The sequence below is a fragment of the Sebastes umbrosus genome, chromosome 3 (assembly GCF_015220745.1).
Source record: "Sebastes umbrosus isolate fSebUmb1 chromosome 3, fSebUmb1.pri, whole genome shotgun sequence".
Lineage (NCBI taxonomy): Eukaryota > Metazoa > Chordata > Actinopteri > Perciformes > Sebastidae > Sebastes > Sebastes umbrosus.
Genome location: NC_051271.1, coordinates 23,247,907 through 23,262,844, shown reverse-complemented (window position 1 = coordinate 23,262,844; position 14,938 = coordinate 23,247,907). Strand labels below are relative to the sequence as shown.

The 14,938-nt window shown below is 39.3% G+C and overlaps 2 protein-coding genes across 13 annotated transcripts in view; both read right to left on the bottom strand.

Annotated features, from left to right (window-relative positions):
• The window catches only part of inpp4b (inositol polyphosphate-4-phosphatase type II B), a 288,579-nt gene extending 286,349 nt beyond the window's left edge, over nt 1-2,230 (bottom strand). For all 3 annotated transcript variants that reach the window (XM_037764035.1, XM_037764032.1, XM_037764033.1), the window contains exon 1: nt 2,014-2,230. The gene's annotated coding sequence lies outside the window, so the exon portion shown is untranslated. The remainder of the gene's footprint in view (nt 1-2,013) is intronic.
• A 591-nt stretch (nt 2,231-2,821) lies between these two features.
• gab1 (GRB2-associated binding protein 1) overlaps nt 2,822-14,938 on the bottom strand; it is a 69,013-nt gene continuing 56,896 nt past the window's right edge. For 5 of the 10 annotated variants that reach the window (XM_037763918.1, XM_037763920.1, XM_037763924.1 and 2 more), the window contains 5 exons: nt 12,546-12,638; nt 10,050-10,143; nt 9,296-9,419; nt 6,716-6,844; nt 2,822-5,489 (listed from right to left, as the gene is read on the bottom strand). In XM_037763918.1, the coding sequence (XP_037619846.1) occupies nt 5,331-5,489; nt 6,716-6,844; nt 9,296-9,419; nt 10,050-10,143; nt 12,546-12,638 (599 nt within the window). In that variant the 3' untranslated portion in view covers nt 2,822-5,330. Of the gene's footprint in view, nt 5,490-6,715; nt 6,845-8,325; nt 8,402-9,295; nt 9,420-10,049; nt 10,144-12,545; nt 12,639-14,938 lie in introns of those variants that run through there. The other 5 variants (XM_037763921.1, XM_037763922.1, XM_037763919.1 and 2 more) reach the window with 4 other exon arrangements.

Genomic DNA, 14,938 nt, shown 5'->3' with positions numbered 1-14,938 from the left:
AGGGAAAGCATATAGGCAAAGGAGAGCCATATAGTTCTTCAAACAACAGCTCCATCTAGTGGTCAGCTGAGTAAGACTAAAAAAACAGGAAATGACAGAGATTTGGGTTTATGTGCAAGGTGACCCAAGCTTTAAATTGATATTCTGGCCTTTGGACGCTTGGCTAGATGTCAATTTGAGGGTATCTCTCGCAAGACAATGAGCTGTATGAAGCTCTTCAGGGAAAAAACAAGCAAAAACGAGGAATAGTGAAGGCAAGGGTGAAACTACACAAAATTCTCCTTTAAAGCAGATGCAAAACAACATGGATGAAAACCATTATAGTTCGACAGGCTGCTCCACCCAAAGTGTGTGAAGGAGCGCTATCGCAGGTCCTTCCTTCCAGCAGCCGTCAGACTCCACAACCAGCACTGCTCCCAGTAGACCACTTACACACCAAAAAACTGACAATAACCTGATATTTTCAGGTGGAATTTCATTCATTCATTCATTCATTCTCACTGTGCAATATCATTTTCCACTTGTGCAATTTTGTTAATAGTCTGTTTATTGTCAATACTGTATATACTGCTCCTATTTTTATACTTCCTTTTATTTAAATGGTTCATATTTTGTTACACTTTGTTTAGCTCTTTTTTTACTGTGTTAGCTGATGCATCTTGTTTTTTGCACTATCCCCTTTGCTGCTGTACACTGCAAATTGCCCCATTGTGGGACTTATAAAAGGACTATCTTATCTTATCTTAGTTCCTTTGACACTTTAGCAGTGTATAGTTTACACTGGAGGAGCACTGCTACATCTGCAAAGACCACCATGAACACAACTTTACAAATATTTTTGACAAATAAATCTTAACACAAAGACTGTCATGCTGGCATGGAGATTTCCAAAATCAAAAATTATCTTTCAAGCTGAACTTTCCAGATATTGTATTGTAAAGTTAGCTTTCACAGTGGTGTGATTTAGGATATAATAGGTCTCTGTCACCTCCCTTAATAGATGGATAGATAGATGGTAACTTTATTGATCCCGAGGGACATTCAAGTTTCCAGCATCACAGTTCCATAGTGCAAAACATGTTAGTAAAAAGGCAGTAAAAAAGTTAGTAGTGCAAAGTACAAAGTAAAAGTGAATAAAGTGCAGAAGAGACTGTTAAAAGTGAATATAGTGCAGACTGGTAAAAATGAATATAGTGCAGAAGAGACTGTTAAAAGTGAATATAGTACAGAAGAGACTGTTAAAAGTGAATAAAGTGCAGAAGAGACTGTTAAAAGTGAATATAGTACAGAAGAGACTGTTAAAAGTGAATATAGTACAGAAGAGACTGTTAAAAGTGAATATAGTGCAGAAGAGACTGTTAAAAGTGAATATAGTACAGAAGAGACTGTTAAAAATGAATATAGTGCAGACTGGTAAAAGTGAATATAGTGCAGAAGAGACTGTTAAAAGTGAATATAGTGCAGAAGAGACTGTTAAAAGTGAATATAGTGCAGAAGAGACTGTTAAAAGTGAATATAGTGCAGAAGAGACTGTTAAAAGTGAATATAGTGCAGAAGAGACTGTTAAAAGTGAATATAGTGCATAATAATAATATAATAAATGTTCCTGAGAATACTCATAGCTAATTGAATAGATCATATCATAATATGCATTGCTTTCCTCAAACAATAAATGCATCAGTCATTTGAACAACAAAGTTAGCCTTTGAGTTGAGATGATTTAGTCAAACTTCTAAAGGTCATTTTCAAGGTCAGACTTTAGCTACCTAGCTGTTAGCTACCGTTAGCCGCTAATGTGAGCTAACGGAGCTAATGAGCCAGTTAGCTCTAGTAAACTTTAATATAACGAAACCTAAACAACAACACTGATGAAGCAGGTTCAGTTTGAGACTTACACTGTTGTATTAACGCTGGATAACAGAACATGTGAGTCAAGGAGTGAGTTAAGATAATGCTAATGCTAATGCTAATGCTAATGCTAATGCTAACAATATAATATATATTAACACTTACCAGTGTGTTTTGAAGACATTTACAGGTTCTTCTGTGCAAAGTGGAACACAACATAATCCATTTGCTGCATCATGTAACTTCATGTTTACTATAACATGTTACTTTGACAAACTTAAGTTAAGTTGGAAGTTATGAGTTAAGCTAGTAAACTAAGCACAAATAGCGAAATCTCGAGATCAGTGACTGACCTACACGATCTCGCGAGAGTTTCCCTTGTAGCTTCTACCGTCCCTCGCTATTACACAAAGATGGCAACCGGAATTGACATAAATCTCCTTGCTTATCTTGCATCCTGCCTTAGCATTTTATTTATTTATATATACCTGAATTATGTTTACGACTATATAAATCTAATTATTCTTGATGTCATATTTCCATATTATCTTCAAGGAGAGGAAAACATGCATTCTCAAAATTGTTTGTGGTGCTGGGAGTTGATCCCCTCCAATATGTACTTTAAAAAAAATAAAAAAAATGACTTGCTCCCGCACACACTTCTCTCTGCTTTATTAGTCAACGTTTCGGTCAACACATTTTTAATGTCCCGATGAAGGTCCTTGTTGACCGAAACGTTGAGCAAGTCATTTTTTTTTTTAGAAAAAGTACATATTTCCATATTATATCATCAATCATATGTGTCTCGCCTTGTGCAAAAAAAAAAAAACATGGATCACACACAGGACATGATCTACATTATCTGGCTTTTTTTCTTTTTTCTTTTTAAACTTACTAATCTATTTCTTCACCTTCTCTTTTCCATTTAGATTTCCTAATCATAATGGAACTCATATTGAAGAAAGACAACACATGCATAAGAGGTTGGATTTTATTTAGTCCACTTTTAAAATTTACATTTTCTGTCGAGATTCATTAAAAAAGATAAAGCATCATCAGCTTTGCAGTCCGTATCACAAAGAGACTGCAATGAGGAAAGAGTGAAGTAGAATGAAGATGACTTATTAGGCACATTTTTCAAATGATACATGTTAATCTAATTGATGGCAAAATATGTACAGCAATGATTTTATCTTGTGGTAGCACATGCTTGGGACTTCTGAGTGAGAGTTCACAGGTTAGTAAAGCACAAATTTATGCAGACAAAAAGACGTTTTCACTGTCTATAAAAGGTGTATCAAGTTGACTACATGAGGAAGTCAATTTCCCAAAACTGTATGCCAGTTCAATTTGAAATAAATTAAACCTAAGACGAGAGAGAAATGAGGAATATCAATGAACTTGTGAAAGTAATTGACCGGCGCTTGTCAAACTAAGCATTTTTAACAGACTTTAGCAAAAGTTCCTCCATATGAATCAAGAATACTGAGCTAAAAGTGTACATGACATCCACCTGATGAAATAACGTGAGAAATAAATTAGAAATGGATAGTTGTATTATAAGTACCTGATTTTCTCTCTCTAGCCTAAGTTTGATACCTTTGCATAACTTATAGAAAAACCTGTCACGTTCTCTTAAAAACTCACAGTAATTCATTCATTAATCACAAGTCCTGATACCACCTAAGACAGGCACAGGATTCTACCCTGCAGAATCCACATACCTTCGAGTCAAACACGCTGGATATTCCATACAAATAAAGGACACTTTTCCTGTTTATATACATAACACTTTTGTACAGTCTTTGCACTTCCATTATAACAGATTGAAGCATCTCCACGTACAAAATAAATGGAAATCAAATCATGTTCAGTGGATTAAACCTTGAGTGAATCCAAAGCTTAAATTGAGCACTTGGTTACATGTAAAACGAACGAGTTCAACTGCCTTTTGCATTGAAAGAAAAAGGTAATAAAACGATGAAATTCTGTCGTACTGGGTTATCTTGGGGATCAGGTTTGAAGTTTGCCTCAGGCCCTGTTCAGAGTTATCCGATCACAACTGGACAGCACTAAGTACAGTTGTGAACGCACCCAAGACGCATTGAGATCGGATCGCTCAGACCACATTCAGAGGTGGTCTGGGCCACATATGGCCACATTCTTTAAGCAGTGTATACGTAAATGTGTCCTGGGCCGCATTAAGGACCGCCTACTCAACTGACGTGCCGCTGGGATCTGCGGGTTTCTGCGCTCCTCATGTCAATAGACGAACAGACGCGAGCACTGGTCTGCCTCACAGTATGGAAATGGCCTCTGTGCTCTACTGTATCCTGTCGGTAAAACTGTATTTTATCAAAATATTTCTATATTATCTATAGGCTACATATCTACAGATTAGGCACGCGAAGTGCATTATTATCATACTGTTGGAGATGTGTCCGTGTTTTTGTTCCGGTGCTCTGCACGGAGCTGACACCTGCCGGCCCGCTCGCTCTCTCTCATCCCCGGCTCTCTGAAGCTCTGTACCCGCATCTTGCCTGGCAAAGGTAGCGGTGTAAGCGGCATCACAATAATCTTTTATTTTGATGTTAATAAAATGTACCCAAATTCACAAATATGTAGGATATTACTACTGACATTCCTGTAATATTACGTCACAAACGTCTGCTGTATTAGTCATGTGTTTACTACGTGTTTATTTGCTAGGACGTGAGAACCGATCACAAGTGGTCACTGGAGACGCATGTGGAGTCGTATTCTAATGCCAAGAGCGAACAGACGTACTTTGAGCTGTCCACTAGTGATCGAATCACTCAGGACGCATGTTAATGCCAGGTCTGAACAGGGCCTTACACACAGATCAGGGTGAGTCTCAGCCATCCAAACGAACTGACTCATGACTGACCTGTGACATTGGAAACGTCACTCTGCTCAAACAGGAGGAACTAAAAAATCAACACTGTTAACCAGCTATGCTCGGTAGTAGAGTGTTGCATTGATAAAATATTCTGATCATGTTATCAAGTGATTTCATTTACACTCCAAAACAACATCAAACAGCATTATAATTTAAGGAAATGTTAACTGTAGATCAGCCCACCGGCCATTGAAAGGTGAACAGTACAAAAAAAAAAAAACTCTAATCCAATAAAGGAGGCAGCGAATGTTCAAAGTTTGTGAGTCGAACCCCGAAGACAAGTCCAGTCATTCCACCTGCTTTCATACTGCATACAGCTTATTCCTGGCTCACACCCCTTCCTACAACTGTACACACAGTGCTGCTCTAGGCCGGTGACAGCAGTGTAAACTAAACACAGTTGAGTGGCTATGAAGCTCCACTGGCCCTACACATTAAGGATCTTGCTGAGGTGGAACGTGACTGCTGGACCGTCCCAAAGCACAAACCAGAGCTCACACTAGTGTAAAAGGCCCAACGGTTTGGGGGTTTGGAGGGTGGGTTGGCGGTTGGGACAACCGGGTCACTTGGGTCCCTTGGAAAGGGTGTCTGTCTCTGTGGATTGGCGGCCATCGTTCCAGGCCTCCCGGGTGCTCTTAAGGGCCTGCGTCCGTTGCTGGTCCACGACCACGTAGTCAACACGCTCATCCGACACTGCAATTCCAGTTCCATTGCTTTTCATCTGAAGAACAAAAACATGCAAAAGGTCGGTCTTAAAGTTCCTTTAAACTGACTTGTGAACACATGGAACGGACGTCGTATTGATAAGAGTACAAATGTCTTGGGATCGGACTGCATCCAAAACTTACATTTAAATTTCACAGTGACACACTTGTCAGCAAGCTATGACAAATATATTGGATATTTGTACAGAAACAGAGCTAATTTTCCTATGTTCAGTAGGAAGCGAATAATTGAGGCCTTCTTCTTGTCTGTCTTGGATTATGGTGACATTATCTATAGACACGCCTCGGCCTCCACTCTTAAACCGTCTAAAGATTTGTTACCGGTGACAGTTATTCTACTCATCATTGCATCTTGTATGAAAAAGTTGGGTGGGCCTCTCTAACAGTAAGACGTGATAGACATTGGTTTTTATATAAGGGATAATGTACAGTGAGCCGGTCATTGGCTCGCTGTACATGTCGTGCGGCATCGCCCTATCGGGGTTTCTTTCAAAACGATGACTCGCTAGTACTACATTATCCCGTTTATTACACGGCTACTTACTTAAGAAATCAATAATTTGACACAAAAACGGTCCGCCAGAGTCCGACATCAGAGCTGCGCCCATAGCAACAGTCTGCTATACATAGTAACGGTCTGCTATACATAGCAACGGTCTGCTATACATAGCAAAGGTCTGCTATAAAGAAATAACAGACTGTAAAACGCTGTGATTGACCAATCAGAATTGAGTATTCAACACAGCCGTGTAATAATTATTTATAAAGCCCTTAATGGGAACTTGCCGCCATACATCACGTCGTAATCAATTTGGTCCTATAGTCACTATTTGACTCGTTGAAGTGATTGGCTAACGCTTGAAGTCCGGCGTACAAACACTAAATTTGGGGTAACTGCTTTTGCCGTTTGTGCTACACAAACTTGGAACCACAGAAATAAAATAAGAGCCGCTCCAACCATCCTGCTACGTTGACTTGAAAGGGAATGTCTGTTCTACTCCTATATTCTGTTTCTATGCTTGAAACATTTTACAACACACATTAAAACTTAACACCATTGTACCTATATGTCCATTTAAAACCATGATTACAACTACACCGCTCTTGAATGTAACTGTTTTTAACTGTGTTTTGTTGTTGTCTGGTTGTTTGTTTTCTCGTTAATTATCTTCTTGTATGTATTTATTCTGTTTAAATGATGTGGGGGCTGATAAATTCCTACCTTCCTAGGTGGGGTAGACTTGCCGGGGTCAAGGTCCAAATCCAGGTACTCCACCTGTTTGTCTCCCTTCGGTTTCACCATCGGGCTGCTCCCACCATCCGCGGTCATGGGGGCACCAAGCTTCATGTTCTATACAAGCCAGGAAAGGATGCTTTTATTGACAGAAGAGGAACACTGAGGCAGTGTCAGTGAAACAAAGCTCACATTTTAATACAATCTAGCATTGTCACATTAACCAACATTTGTTTGCTAATATTGCAAAGAGATTTGACTGATTTGATTTCCCAAAAAGTTGGTACTTTCACAAAGCATGTTCTGCGAGCCCAAACTGCATTCAAGTCAACTTCAGAGGATGAACATACAGGTACGGATGGTTTGTAGACTGGAACATTTTCATCGCAGGATGAAGAAGAGGATTTCAATAGACAATTAACTAAGGCTAATATCTAATTCAGATTATTTTTCACTGATATTGCGATATGATTTGCAATATTAGAGGAAATTATATATTTTTTCATCATTGTTCTCATTTTCATTGAAAAAATAATTATGGTGTGATTTTTGCGGGGGATCTGTACCAAACAAAGATGTTTTAATAAAGTCTGTAGAATATGATGTGTAGGCCAGGACATCTCTGCTGCACCACAATATTTAATCTAAAAATGGTATTTTGACACATATTTCACCTAACAAATATTGCGCCTCCTGCGACTTGAAAATTGCGGCAATATTGCGATTTCAATAAAATTTAGATTAATTGTTCAGCCCTACAATTAACCCCAAATTCCTGTGTACACTAGGTTCATATAAACTAGTTGTCAGAACTGGAGCAAGAAGTGAATAATAGTAAAACTAAGATGAAGTTGATCATCGTTTCATTATGAGAATAGATTTGTTTAATCAGTGAACAATCAGTGAACATCTTTTCATCTAGCTTGTCCGATCAAACAGACACCAGATTTGCTGAAGCATGAATGCATAATTTTGCTGATACAGCCAACAACGATGGGCACCAAACCAACATGCCAAAACTCCAGTTGCTTCAAAGCTGTCCAATGAAAAACAAATAATTTTGCAAAGATTTTTTACATAATCTAATTTGAATTCTGAAAAGTTTTTTGTACTTGTTCTGATTGCAGAGGTTGTGTTGTGTTGTTGTTTATTTTAAAGGTGCTTTCCAAATTGTTCTATTGAATAAAGCAGTGGGTCAGTGACATCACTTTGTGTTTTCCTTTCTTTTTGATATCTTAACATCAAATTTAAATTAAGGATAGAGCTTTAGTGTTAGTAAAAAAAAAAAAAAGAGTCAAAATTCTGGTATTGTGACAACACTAAAGTACGTATTGGACCTATAGGTAGTGTTAATTTCTTACTACAAGTAGGGTGGAGTTATTAGAACTAGGATGGTGACACAACTAGGACATGCTAAAAGTGATCTAAAAAAATCACTGCAAACTGTATCCAAGCCACAGTTTTCTAGCTGGTGTTGGGGAGTGATAAAAGCACAGCAAAGTATGCACTATGTAGTTGCTGAATGTCTGATCTAATGATAACACCTGAAACGTCTGACAGGGCAGGCCATGCATGTCTAACCTGGCAACCCTGCTCACCTCCTCTATGGTGTCAAGTTCCTCCACCTCCCTCTTTACAGGGGTGATGGGGACTGTGCAGTAGAAGGACTCCTCTCTACACAGAGCGAGAGGGAAGCAGTGACAAAGGAAAAACACAGCAGATGGTCAAGAACAAAATGCAGGAAAAAAGAAAATGGATGAAGCCAGAGTCTGGTGAAGCCAAAGAAATGAGGAACTAGGGAGAAAGAAATGAACACGTGTGATGAAAGAACAGGAAGTATATCGAAGCAAATGTTGGAAAAAGTTAAATTGTTACAGCAAGGAAAAATAGGAAAATGGTACATCTAATACCCAAACTGTGAGAGAAAGAATCCCCGATGACAGAAATATTATCCTATCAGAGTATGGCTGATGTACCCAATGTTATTCTGGGTACATAAGCCAATTGTGCCTGTTTCCGTAGGCATTACTGAATGACTAAAAGAAACCTCATTTTAATTCTATTTCAACCAATGTCGAAATAACAAAAAGGGATCTTTTGAACTACAGTAAGGGTACTGCTTTGACAAAACAAGCTTTTTTTTTTTTTTAAAGAACTCAATACCTGAAAAGCAAAAGAACAAAAAATAGAGAATAAAGAAAGCAGAGCGGGCAGAACAAGAGGAAACTGAAAAAGAAAAGAGTTGAAGTGGCGAGGAGTCCGTCTGCAGCAACCAGTAATTTGTCCACACTAATGTATGCCTTCGGGAGAGGAGCGACTTTCTGTACAACAACTATGCTTGCATGGTGTTCAACCCTGACAACTTTGTCTGCCTTTTACAAACTGTGCTGTATTTATGATCCATCTGTTTGTAAATTTCAGACATAATAACGATTTAAAATACTTTCAACAAACCACAAAAAAACACATCACAATTAAAAAATCAAATTAGACATTTAGCACATTATTTTCTGTAGATTTGATCATCATGCAACTTCTTATATCAGAGGATAGTTGTGTGTTACATACTGGTTCATCTGTGGACATATTAGAGACCATGGCTACATAATTCTCATCACAGTCCTCGGAGTCAGTGCTGGAGGCCGTACTATGCACTGACGGGGGTCTCGTTGGCATTGGAAACCTAGAGAAACTGAGCAGCATTCACAATGTTTACACACCGACTTCCAGACAAACACAGTCTCTGGTGAACACAAAATATAATACAGACATAACAGCTATAAACCACTGCAGCCAGAGGAGTCCCTGCAGCACAAAGCACAGGAGCAGACCTCATCCCAGATAAGACAACAAACTGCATTCAGAATAATGTAACTCTGAGGCATAACCCAGACTGGTTTGTATGAGCAGTGCTACTTTGGTCACAAGGTGACATCAGTAATGCATGAAGTGTTAGTGCCTACTTATTTAGTTAATTGTATTCACTACAAAAGGGAATGTTCACAACAAATAATAATTTTACAGCAAAAAAGCAACTGTATTTTGTGTTGCTAATACAACAAGCAATTAGGGCGATGCACCGTTTCCACAACATCAGCTGCTTTAGTCGCCTGGAGATGAAGTGCAGGAATTTATTTTTATTGTCCTGTGCCTTGTGCGTCTCAAAAAGTAAAATTTTTCTTAGCTTTGAAAAGTAGTCCACTCCTCCTAATAAGAAGTGAAACTTCTTTTTATAAGGAAAGCAGAGTAGTGTGAACACGCCCTTAGTTGTTAGCAAAATGCAGAGCTATGAAAAAAGCTGCAGAACGTTTTAGATACTTACTCCCGAGCGAATGACCGTGTGACAGGTGAGCGGACAGGCGTACTGGGCTCCTCCCATTCAGGCAGTGGTTTTATCTCCAGTGGAGCGGGTCTTCCTGAAGCAAGGTAGTACACACACCAGTCAGTCACTGCTACAGTCACATAGCTACATGTATGTACTGCAAGGCTAAGGAGGTTGACAACAGAAAAGTTTTATATAATGTGGAGTTAATCAACCTGTGTGTTCATAATTTAAAAATAAAAAATAAAAAACAAAATACAAAAAATACAAAAATCTTGGTCAAAATCTAAATGTATGCCTTTTGCATAGCAACTCTCTTTAGTAGCATCATTTATTGCTTCGCAAATTAATTATTGAATCAATAAATAATATTAAGCAGCATTTTCCCCCTATTTATCCCTTCAATATCTATCATTCGAAGCATGTCCTCATCACAAGCAGATCTTGTCTGCTGCAAACTGCGCTGAGACTTTTGTAGCAATACAAGAAAAACAACAACTTAGGCATTGGTGAGGACATCAAATATGTGAAACATAGTTCAACGTCCTTCCTTTAAAGGGGACATATCATGCTCATTTCCAGGTTCGTACTTAATACGTATTTTGGGTTTCTACTAGAACACGAATACATGTTTTAATGTTCAAAAAACACATTATTTTTCTCATAGTGTCTGTCTAAATATACCTGTATTCACCCTCTGTCTGAAATGCTCTGTTTTAGTGCCTGTCTCTTTAAAGGCCCTGACACACCAAGCCGACGGTCAGCTGTCGGACAGTTTGGGGCCGCCGGTGAGTGTCTGTCAGCCACGTTTTTTTGGTGTGTCCCGCACTGTCGGCTCTAGTCTGCCTGTGTTGCAGGTTTTTCGGCAGATTCAACATGCTTAATCGGCGGCGGCGCCCGTCGGTGAGAGAAATCACTCTGATTGGCTGTTCAGCTTAAACAAATCAGTGCACGAGAAGAGAAACGGAGGTGAGGAAAGCAAGCTAACGAGTTAAAGTCAATTGGAAAAAAACAGAAGGCTCTTCTCATTTTTCATCTTCATCACATATATTCCAACACACAGATATTTTCACAGCGACATGGTCATCTGGAATGAAGCTACGTGGTGAGTGAGAGTGGAGTGAAAATGGTCAGCAAATGCCGCATTGTTTCATGTACGTATCATAACAGCTTGTATATAGGTGGTCCTCGGTCTTCTGATTTCCCTTTTTGAATGACAAATACAGACTACCGCCGCCTGCTGGTTTGGAGAGTTATTTCATCTCACGCAAGCGCAGAACGTACGTGTTGACTGGTCGTCGGCTGTAGTCTTTGCGGTGTGTTCAGGTTCAACTTGTCGGCCAAAACAAAGGCGACGGGAGGCAACACAACAGGCGGCCTTCGTCACTGCTAGTTCTCTGATGTCGGGTTGGTGTGTCCCCAGCTTAAGCCCCCATCCCGAAAAAGCCCAGTCTGCTCTGATTGGCTTGTGAGAAAAATGTGGCGCACCTTTGCAAAGGTAGTTCTCAAGCTGTGGGTGATATATACTAATCTGAATGGCTTGTTCAATCACATCTTTTCTGATCCAGGCAGCCCACAAAAAACTGACTGGATTGTCTTATTTCACAGTTTGTGGGCTGGTAGCCACTCTAGATACCCAAATGTATGTGCACAAGCACTGAAAAAGTGAGCTTTTCAAGATATGCCCCCATAAATAGGTGAAAATCAATACAAACTGAAAACAACGGGCCTTATGTACAATGCAAAAATGTGTGCAATGTAACAGTGAATATGTTATCAGAGCCTAATGTCACAGGAGTTGGACTAAAACACAGTAAACTATATACTTGCCAGTACATACTGCATGTACACAAGCAGAGAGGGATCATCTATGGAAGTCTCTCTTTCATTAGATGATATCATTGTTCAATATCCTCCTGAAGAGCTATCTACTACTTTCCAGAGCCATGTTAGTGTTTTTGTGACAATAATTCTGTTGTGGCTGCAACATCTGAATGTGTGTTTTGAAAGCACAATATATTAAACAAAAACACAAAAAGAAATGTTTGGGAAGAGAAATGTTAGTAAGATATTTGGTTGACTGCATGTAAGTAGTCACATCAAAGTGAGGTGATATTTAGGGTAAGGTGATAGTAACAGAATTATTCTTAGAGGTGTGTTGTGACTCCAATCCACCGTGCATGAAGAGCACGCTCATCCCCCTCCTGCTGGGATTTAAAATAAGACTGGATTAAAGCAACAGCTCTGACACCCATGTTATATTCTTAAACCTATTTGGGTAGTTCTGGATGGAGGTGCTCATCTCAGACCGCAAATAATAAAAGGTACGGTTTAATTGAGTGGTATGCACACTGTTCATCTCTTAAAGAACCAACAGGCCTGAGAAACAAGAGAAATCCCACCGCATGCAAAGAGTCAAGAAGAAGTGGAGTATTGACAGGTCAAAGAATGGAAAGTTTTCACAAACACAGTGGCAGTTCAGTGTGGAGTACCTACCCTTGCGTCGTCCCCTCGGGAATTCACCTACGGTTTGAGAGTCGGTTCGCTCTAAACCGACACCTTTTGCTCTTATTATTTTAGGACTCTGACCTGATTGGTGAAAGAAGACTTTGCTTATTATAGAATTTCTGGTGATCACAACAGTTGAGCCCGACAGTAACAACCGCCCTGCCATGCAAAGCAAAAAGACGAGACTTCGCCAAACAACAAAACTACACCCTCTCACGTACACCCAATCACCTTTTTGTGCAGCACAGTTATCAAGAGGATGATCGTCATGACAACAGCAGACCCATACTGCCCAACATGCACCTCACTCCATGCACCACGGCTTCCCACACAAAGACTGACATCACAGCTGTGCATGCACAACGAGCCGTGTATAAGCACTGAGAGAGTACACTGAGAAATTATGTCATGAGGAGAAGAGCACACACAGATCTCAAGTAACTTACTGACGAGACACATACTGTAGCTCACATTAACACACTGATCACAACATTTTTCTGCAAGAGCAAAAACCTAAGTGTGCCCCAATCTCAAAGTAAGATAATTCATATCAATGGAATCACATAGTGTCAATGAAGTAAAAGCCGATTGCTGGCCTTGACCACAGATGTCAAAGCCTTCACAATGTACGGCTGAGACAAACCAAAGCAGAGAGAAGCGCACAGAAGATGAACATAGCTGCTAGTGAGTTGAATTAGTCCACAGTAGAGAGGAATTTTGCATGGCTCATGGTAAATAAAGAAATGAATAATATACCCAAAAAAGAGCATGTGATATTCTTCTTATTTAAAAAAAAAAAAAAGGTTTTATCCACACTCTAATTTAAACACAGTTTAGAGAAAGTATCTTATGTCAGTGCTTCTCAATAGTGATTGCAGTTTCAGTCTGAATGTCATACCTAAAATATTCAAAAACATCTGCCAAAAAGATTTGTGTCCATATTTTGAATTCTGGGCTTAATGCTGGTCCCTGTGCAGTTTATACTACAGAATACAGCTGCAGATCCAAGATCCACGTAGCCAAGCAGCATGTACATTTGTACTGGGAGCAGTGGGTTTGATCTAAACTATAATAATAATAATAATAATATATATTTGTATAGCATCTTTCAAATTACATCAATTACAAAGTGCTTTACATCAAATTAAAATGCATCAATAAGATACCATCAGAAGGGGAAGGCAAATCAGGAGGTTTGTAGATGTTTCAACACTGTTGAAAAAAAATAGTAGCTACACTTCTGTCTCTTAGCTCTCCTAATGAAACCCAGACAAATTTGATGAAGACAGTCAAATAAGATGATGCAAGGAATAGTGGTAGAAGTAAATTTAATGTCAACAAAGAAAAAGGGGGAAAAAAATCAGGGTTGCTGGACAATATGAATGAGAGAGAGGAAGTATAGCAAGAAAGTCTAAAAATGCCAAACCTATAAAAGAGACCATACTTTTTACCGCCTGGTAAATCTGGGAATTATAGATTAAAAGATGCAGGCCTAAATATGAATTATACTGACACCTCCCCAAATTCTGCACCAATAACTACAAATTTCTAAAAAAAAACTGGATGTTTAAAATGCCTGAGGAGGCAAAAACAGCTGTGCAGAAGAGCTGCTGAAAATTGATTGGTTACTGGCAGCTATGATTTTTCCTCCCCTAACTTGAGTTTATATATTCAAGAATAAACTTTGTGCAATGAACTGCATAACACAAATTATTTAACATACAGAGTTATGAGTACCATAGATACTTGTAGTAGCTCTGTTTGTCAATATACATCCAAGTTGCATGAGCACTGGGGATTCCCAGTTATGCAGCCAAATAATTTGGAGTAATACAAATCTTTTTATAACTTTTAGTCATGATAGTCCAGAGATGATGTATGCCAAATTTGGATATGACTGACTCAAAGGTCACCAATGGTGCATGGTAGGATTCCCCACGGTGAACTATAAAACTCTATAACATGTCCTGTTGTCTTCAGTGACATTAACAGCCCTGGCTTTTAGTTTGCCTACGTGATGACTCCCCGTCTCCTTGACATCCTTCAACTCTCTTTCTCTCTTTGGCCATTACTCAGCCTTTCAACATGCCCAGATTGTAATTCCCCTTGCTATTAGGTCTTTCATCAAAGAGCTCCATTCAGATGAAGGGAACAAAGGGGACGGAGGTGACCACTCCGGGCTTCGGTCACTCCATGGCACAGGGACCAGCCCCCTCCAAAACGGTCTACAGGCCTCTTGAGCTCGGGACAAAAGTGCTTTTGACAAGGAGCTTACTGTGTTGGATGTAAGAGGATGTAGCGGGCATTAAACTAATGTATCAAGAGGTGAAATAAGCTGGTCAAAGACAGGCGCAGAGGAAGATGATGGTATACCAGACAAA